Source organism: Chaetura pelagica, unplaced genomic scaffold, assembly GCF_000747805.2.
Source record: "Chaetura pelagica isolate M959 unplaced genomic scaffold, ChaPel_1.0 scaffold441, whole genome shotgun sequence".
In the NCBI taxonomy this organism is placed as follows: Eukaryota; Metazoa; Chordata; class Aves; order Apodiformes; family Apodidae; genus Chaetura; species Chaetura pelagica.
This window is the reverse complement of record NW_009952164.1, coordinates 370776-378005: the sequence shown is the minus strand read 5'-3', so window position 1 is coordinate 378005 and position 7230 is coordinate 370776. Positions and strand designations below refer to the sequence as shown.

Below are 7230 nucleotides of genomic sequence, written 5' to 3'. Positions count from 1 at the left end.
CCTGCTGAGTCCAGTGCAGAAGAGGGACCCTGAAGAGGGGATCCTTTTTTTGCTTCCCTGACCCAGGCTCATTTTAGCTTCAGGCCAGCATGTTTTCTCTTTATGCTGAGACATGTGTCTCTTCAGTCATGTTGAAACATTGACTTGGCTTTCAATGTCAAGGGCAGGTACAGGTGTTGTGTAACTCTGTTGGGGTGGGTACAGTTGGCTACTTCCCCTTCATGGGGTTACTCCCTTAGCAACTTGGGGATTTATGTGCACCACAGTATAGAAATACAGCAAAGGGTATGAACCCTGCATACTCTGACCCTGGGGAGAATTTAAGTATTTAAGAGGGAGAAGGTAAATAAATGTCTGACACTGGGAAGTTGAGCTGGCTACAGGTGTGTTACAGTGTGAGCTCATCTTGCTTTTTATCTACAAAGAGCCATTCTAAGAACTGATTTCCACTAAATGGAGGTTGCATCTGTGTTAGTGCAGTGTGAAGTGCAAAGAAGCAGTGAATGGAGACTGGCAGTGCAGTGCTGTTGGGATTTCTAGCTGGCCTTCCTGAAGGGATTCAGAGAGCAGATTTAAACTGCTCTTTATCCAAGAGCTAGTGTCTCATTTGAGAGCCCCAAATTCCTGACATTGCTTCTGCATCACCAAAACCTTCTAGTTTGATTTGCCTTTAACTTTTCTCAGGATGTTGCTTTTCTTTTATGTCTTAGGAGGCTCCACTCTGTTTGTTGAAACATCCCTGAGGAGACCCAAAGACAAGGAGAACAAAGATGGGTCCCTTGAAGTAACAGGGCAACTGGGAGATGTCATGAAAGAGAGTGCCAAAATAGCTTACACATTTGCAAGAGCCTTTTTGATGCAGAAGGACTCCAACAATGACTTTCTCATGTCTTCCCATATCCACTTGCATGTGCCAGAGGTAAACTGATGCAGAATTCCCAGAGGATCCATGGCAGCCAGGCTGGTTTGCTGCCCTGGGCATGAAGCTGGAAAGCACTTGATCTGTTCGCATGCTGTGCAGGATGCCCTCAGGCCTTTTTAGCAGTAAAACCTAGAAAGCAGTCTTAGAAGCTGAGTTTCCATTCCTTTTTACAACAAGCATGTAGTTTGAATATGGGGGCTTGGATAGTCCTATAAGGAATCTAGACTTTGGTTCTTGCTGTTGGCCTATTGTGCAGGTGGAGAGAAGGGGTTGGATAAAACCTTGTCAAGGTTTATCCTACAAGGAGACCAAAGCTTAGGTCTCTGTGCTACCAGGCTTTCATAAAGGTTTCAGGTCATTTATACATAATTGAAAATACTTCTCCTGGTCTCTGTGCCATGGTTCCTGTTCCCTATATTGGCAGCAATTGCATTATTCCACTGTTTGGGACCAAAGATAAATGAACATAAATAGGACTGAAGATAAATGAGAGGCTCATACATTGTGTAACAGGCTTTGGACAGGTGCTCTAACTACTGAAGGCAAAGTTTGTAGTGTCACTGTGCCCAAGCTCTGCTTCTGAATTATTGTATGCTTTATCCTTGCTAAAGCACACAGTAGTTCCTTGTTGCAGCTCACTCTGTGTCTGTAGGGTACTGGGCTGTTACCTGTGTGCTCATTTCCTGGAGGATCAGGAATTAACAGACATCACCTCTGCCTGAACTCCCTCTCAAACATTCATTTCTTCTGCTCTTAACTTCAAAGATCTGTTTGATCTCAGATAAATCCAGACTGTCACTGGATTTTGTTGGGCTTTCTAAACTGAATGATATTTTCTGCCCTGCATGATTTTCAGTGTTGTCTTCCACTATTTTGTGACTCTTGATTCTCTTCCCTTGTGATGCTGACCTCTGTTCCTTGTTTCCATGGTTGCCTTAGGCAAACAAAAAGCTTCAAATCATTCATGGTCTGTTTTGGTTTTTTTTGCTCATGTTGCTTATTCAAAGTCCTGACCTGATGAGTATTGTGGTGGCATGAGGGCAAAACCAAAATTGTAGACTCATGGAGTATTTTGAATAAGGTGAGAACTCAATTTGCTGTCAATAGATGGACCAATTCAAATAGCAGGATTCCAACAGTGACAGGTTCACAGAAACCTTTGTGACACCCTCTGAAATTGGGGCCATGTTAAAACAGCAGTGGCAAAGGTCTTGTCTGGCTTTGCTCCTCTCTGAATGAGCTAAAGGCAGGGCTTTCTGTTTGTTTTTTCAAACAGGGGGCAACACCCAAGGATGGACCAAGTGCAGGATGTACTATAGTAACAGCTTTGCTGTCCCTGGCCATGAATTGCCCAGTGAGGCAGAATGTGGCCATGACTGGAGAAGTGTCATTAACTGGGAAAATTCTTCCTGTTGGTGGAATCAAGGAGAAGACTATTGCGGTGAGAGCTCCTCCCTTGTCTGTGGGCATCATCTGTGGGACAGAGCCCTGGGTTGGGCTCCACAGTGATGGTGACAATGAGTGATTGCTCCTGTAGTGAGAGAGGTGGTGATTCAGTCTCCACTGTGGAGACCCTGCTGGGGAGTGTTGGGGCTTGTCTGTGTCTCTGACTGTGAGGAAGGAGATGGGAACCCAGGCTTTGTGCAAGGGCATCTGTGGTCATCTGGTTACTAGACTGGTAGAACTAAGGGTGGAAGGGATCATCATCTGGCTGATAGAGCTGGCTTCTCTATTGGACCATATCAGTCTGTGATCATCTCTGCTGGGTTGAAGTGCCTGTTTAAGGAGGGCTTTGAGTATGGATGTGATGGTATCCATAAATCATCATCCTTAACACTGACGCTCTGTTCCCTAAGTCCAGCTTGAATTTGTCTGCCTTAAAATTTCATACAGATATCCCTATTTTTCTGCTTTAGATAGAAGAAACTTAATTTTAGCATCTTGCATTTTCCCTTGGAAAGTTTCTTTGTACATCATAATGAAGTGATACTTGCTGGTTTTGTTTCAGCCCTTTGTAGTTTTCAAAATTCTTTTCCAAGCATTGAATCTCTCTCTGGATTTCACCTCCATGGCTCTATGGCAGCCTTGCATCACACACAGTTTTCCATCCTCAGGAATGGTAATTAGCTCTTTAGGCAGCATTTTGAGCTGGGACTTGAGTTGTGTCCTTGACTCTGGGCTACAGCCTCGTGCAATGTGATTCCTTTGTCTCACGTGGCTGTAAAATGGGTAATTTTGTGGTTTGTTTGTGGTAGTCATCACCTCTCCATCTATGGGCCACACTCCTTGTGATGCAGCCCAGGGTGGGCTTGGCCTTTTGGGCTGCAGCTGCACATTAGTGGCTTATGTCCAGCTTCTGATCCACTAGTACCCCCAGGTCTTTTACCACAGAGCTGCTCCCAAGTGTGTCCTCCCCCAGCCTGTGTTTGTCTCTCTTGTTTGCCTTGGCCCAGTTGTAGGACCCTGGGTGCTATGAGACATGAATATTCGTGTGGTGGGTTGGTCTGTTTCTAATTCTTCCTTTGGTTGTAGGGCTTATCCTCACCCAAGTCAGAACAGACGTTTCAAACTGCAAATTAGTATGAATTGGTGTAAATAATCCCCCAGTGTCCTGACACAGCCTTACTAAAATACCTCCCACTTCAGCTGTCCCTGCAGCTGAGAAGGTGGAACTGGGGGGATGTAGAACAGGATCCATCCTTAGTGGCACCTTCTGTAAGAAATGCCCTTGCTGCTCTCCAGAGTAAAGCCAGATCATGCTCCTAAATAACTGTTCTTGTTCTTGCTTTCTAAAATGGGTGAGTTTCTAGTAGATGGATGGATTTCTGGGACTTGGGAACCTGACTTTCTTCTCCCCGCAGGCAAAGCGAGCGGGTGTCACCTGCATCATCCTGCCAGCAGAGAATAAAAAGGATTATTATGACCTTGCTGGATTCATCACAGAAGGACTAGAAGTGCATTTTGTTGAGCACTACCAGGAGGTATTTGATATAGCATTTTCAAATCTGGATTCCACTGGAGGATGACACTGAACAAACAACCTGAGGGCTGGAACATGGTCTGTCCCTCTGTGCTCAACTCCTGCCCAGAACTGGGGGGACCTGGGAGCAAACCTGGAGAGGGACATGGAGCTATTGCTGCTGCGCAGCTGCTGACATGAATTATGGCTTGGGTAGAATAAAGTATTTCTCTCTTTAGTATTACGTATTTCCAATAAAATCGTGACATTTTACCTAAGGAACATGCATGTTCTCAGCCACCACCAGTGGAGTCTAGATTTTTTTCAGTTATTTCACTGTTTCTAAGAACCTGCTGATGGAAACATTCACTCTAGAGCTGGGGCTGAGGTGCTGGTGGTCGAGTAGCTCCCAGGAACCTCTCACTGTCCCAGATGCTGAGCCTGGGCTGGAGTGGAATGTGCACTTCCCAGCTCAGCAGAGGTAGCACATCCAGCTGCAGAGGGATGGGGGTCTCCTCCAGATTGAATCCCAGGTCAGTGCCATCAGGAACAGCTCCAGGCTTGGAAAGCAGACACCTGGACAAAACAGGCATGTGCAGGATGAGCAGGTAGCACTGCACTCCACCACAGACTGTCTCTGCCACTGCAGCCAGCTGTATGATGTTCACTGACTGAGAAAAGGAATTAAATATCCTGGTATGACTTTTATGTTAATTAAACACAGGCTGTACTGGAATACTTTGTCTTACACTAAATGCTAGGAAAAAATCAATTTAAATTGGGAAAAGTAGCTACATGAAGTCTATCTGAGGTGTATGTAAGTGCAGAACTGCACTTGTCCTGTCTCAACACAATGTTCCCCTTCATGGAGAATAAAGAATCATTCTGCTGACATTCAGGGAGCTCTTCCAGTCTTAATTCTCGCTCATTATTTGTTAACACAGTGCAGAGTGCAGGTCCGGATGGAGAGTAAAAGGGGAAGGGCACAAGCAGAAGGTGCACAAGGCTGAGTGCAGAGAGGGAAGGAGTGCAGAGTTACTGTTTGCAACAGCAATTTGTCTAGAGACTTCTCTCCTGCCACCATCTATGTCAGGAGACAAACTGGGAGGTATCTTGGTATTCACAGGCTCAGCTATTGCAGAGGCTTCCATGTCCTGAGAAAGGCTAGCTCTGCTCCACAAGCTCTGGAGAACCACCCCTCCAGAATATATCACAGTCCAGGACCACCATCTCCAGCTGCAGGCAAGATAAAACTGGGATGGAAGTTCTGGATTGCTGGAGCTCAGGGCCAGGTCAGCCCAGTCCCTTAGCATCCCCCAAGCACCCTGCCCATGGGCTGAAGCAGATAAACCATCACCAGTTGTGTAAGAAAGGACTTTATTGAGTTACAGGTTGTGCAGCTCAATCCTTCTTGGCAGCAGCTTTCCTCATGGCTGCCAGGACATTGCTGAGCTCTTCCCGCTTTCGCTTGGCCCGAATGTGAGTGCCAACCTGCAGGGGAGAGAGCAGGGTCAGCATCCCCAGCAGGGCAGACACACGTTCACTGAAGAGGTTTCCTTGGCAGTTCTGGTGAACATGGACTTGAACCCCATCCACCTTAACTGGCCAGCCAGGAGCCATCAGGCATCACATGTCTGTCTCAAGAATGACCTCGGGCAAGGCAGGAGCTGCTCCTGGGGCTGCTCCTCAGGCTGCCCTCCCTGCACCAGCTTTTCAAGTAATGCAGGAAGAGCCAGCCTGGATTGCTGCAGCTCAGGGCTTTGTCACAAAGTACTTACTTCTATGTCCATCTCCCACCCACCCCAAGGAGCATTCCCTCCGCTCCCTCCGATTAGACCAGTAACTTCCCAAACAATGAAAATATAATTAATTCAAAAGCAAAATATCTCTAAGGAAGTACATAAAAACCTGAGTTGACTACACCAGTTTTGGCCACCGTCCTGAGGCTGTGGGATTGACCTACCCGCTTCTTGATGAACTTCAGAGCACGTTTGTCCTTGGAAACCTTCAGCAATTCCATGGCACGTCTCTCATAGGGTGCGAAGCCGCAGACCTCCCTGATCATGTCCCGCACAAACTTGGTGTGTTTGGTCAGACGCTGTGGGAAAGGGAATCAGGGAATTCTCAGAAGGGCTAAACACCCAGACTGGACTGCAAGGGGCTGTGGCAAATGGAAGGTTAAGGTCTCACACCAGCTGATGCTGCGAGTGTCTCCAGGCAAGAGACGTGCTTGTCAGTCTTCATTTTAGCCAGTGTTGGGTATTTTGCTTATTTACATGCACAAACATTGAGCTCCAGGCTTGGATAGGAGTGCCCAGCAGAGGGACCGGGGGTGCTGACCAACAGCAGCTGAACAGGAGCCAGGATGTTCCCAGGTGGCCAAGAAGGCAAACACCACACAGAATAGGAAGGACATGGAGGTGCTGAAGAGGGGGCAGAGAAGGGCAGCAAGGCTGATTATGGGTCTGGAGAACAGGTCTTCTGAGGAGAAGTTGAGGGAGCTGGGGCTGTTCAGCCTGGAGAAGAGGAGACTGAGGGGAGACCTCATTGCTCCCTACAACTGCCTGAGAGGAGGTTGTGGTGAGGTGGGTGTTGGGCTCTTCTCCCTGGTGACCAGCAACAGGACAAGAGGAAATGGGGTCAAGTTGCACCAGAGGAGGTTCAGGCTGGATATTAGGAAAAATGTCTTCACAGAAGGAGTGGTGGGGCTTTGGAACAGGCTGTCCAGGGAGGGTGGTGGGGGCACCATCCCTGGAGGTGTTCAAAAAAGGTGTAGATGTGGTGTTTCAGGAGATGGTTTAGTGGTTAGGGCTTGTAGGGTGGATAGTTGGACTTGATCTTGAAGTCTTTTCCAACCTTGATGATTCTATGATTTTTAGCAAGAGGACCACCCAACATCCAGAGGGCACATTACTGCACATCTCAAGCACCACAATTAAACACAGCATTTAACCAAAGTGGGACAGAAGATGCAAAGTTAATTAATTTTTCATGTTAGCACACACTGATTGCTCCTGGGTAATTCCCACTATTTGTCCTTTTTGGCCAGTTCTGTGGAGAATGCCCGTTGCTGCTGCCAAGAGCAGCAGCCCAGGAGGGACACCAGCAGTCACCAGCCCATGTTCTGATTCACAGCCACTTCAACTGAAGCCGTGGTTGAAACGCATCCCTCTCATTCTTCCCCCACAGCCTCTTCTCCTATAACCCGCTGTTTCTCTCCACACCTACTGTCCCAGATCTCGCACGTGCCATCATTTGAGCTCCCACCCCCCTTCTGTCCTGCAGCTTTTCCGAGGGTCCCGGTGACTGCGTCCAGGGCCGAACCGCGCCCCGCACACCCCCCGCAACC

The 7230-nt window shown here is 47.7% G+C and overlaps 2 protein-coding genes across 2 annotated transcripts in view; one reads left to right on the top strand and one right to left on the bottom strand.

Annotated features, from left to right (window-relative positions):
• Window positions 1-4124, top strand: part of LONP1 (lon peptidase 1, mitochondrial) — a 20004-nt gene extending 15880 nt beyond the window's left edge. Inside the window, exons 15-17 of the mRNA XM_010007265.1 lie at window positions 711-919; window positions 2199-2363; window positions 3784-4124. Coding sequence (XP_010005567.1) covers window positions 711-919; window positions 2199-2363; window positions 3784-3948 — 539 coding nt within the window. The 3' untranslated portion in view covers window positions 3949-4124. The remainder of the gene's footprint in view (window positions 1-710; window positions 920-2198; window positions 2364-3783) is intronic.
• Window positions 4125-5282: 1158 nt separating this feature from the next.
• Window positions 5283-6125, bottom strand: RPL36 (ribosomal protein L36). The gene is made up of 3 exons (XM_010007281.1): window positions 6072-6125; window positions 5845-5979; window positions 5283-5372 (listed from the first exon to the last, which is right to left on the bottom strand). Exons 1-3 carry the CDS (start codon window positions 6123-6125, stop codon window positions 5283-5285), a joined length of 279 nt encoding a protein of 92 aa, XP_010005583.1.
• Between the last annotated feature and the right edge of the window lie 1105 nt (window positions 6126-7230).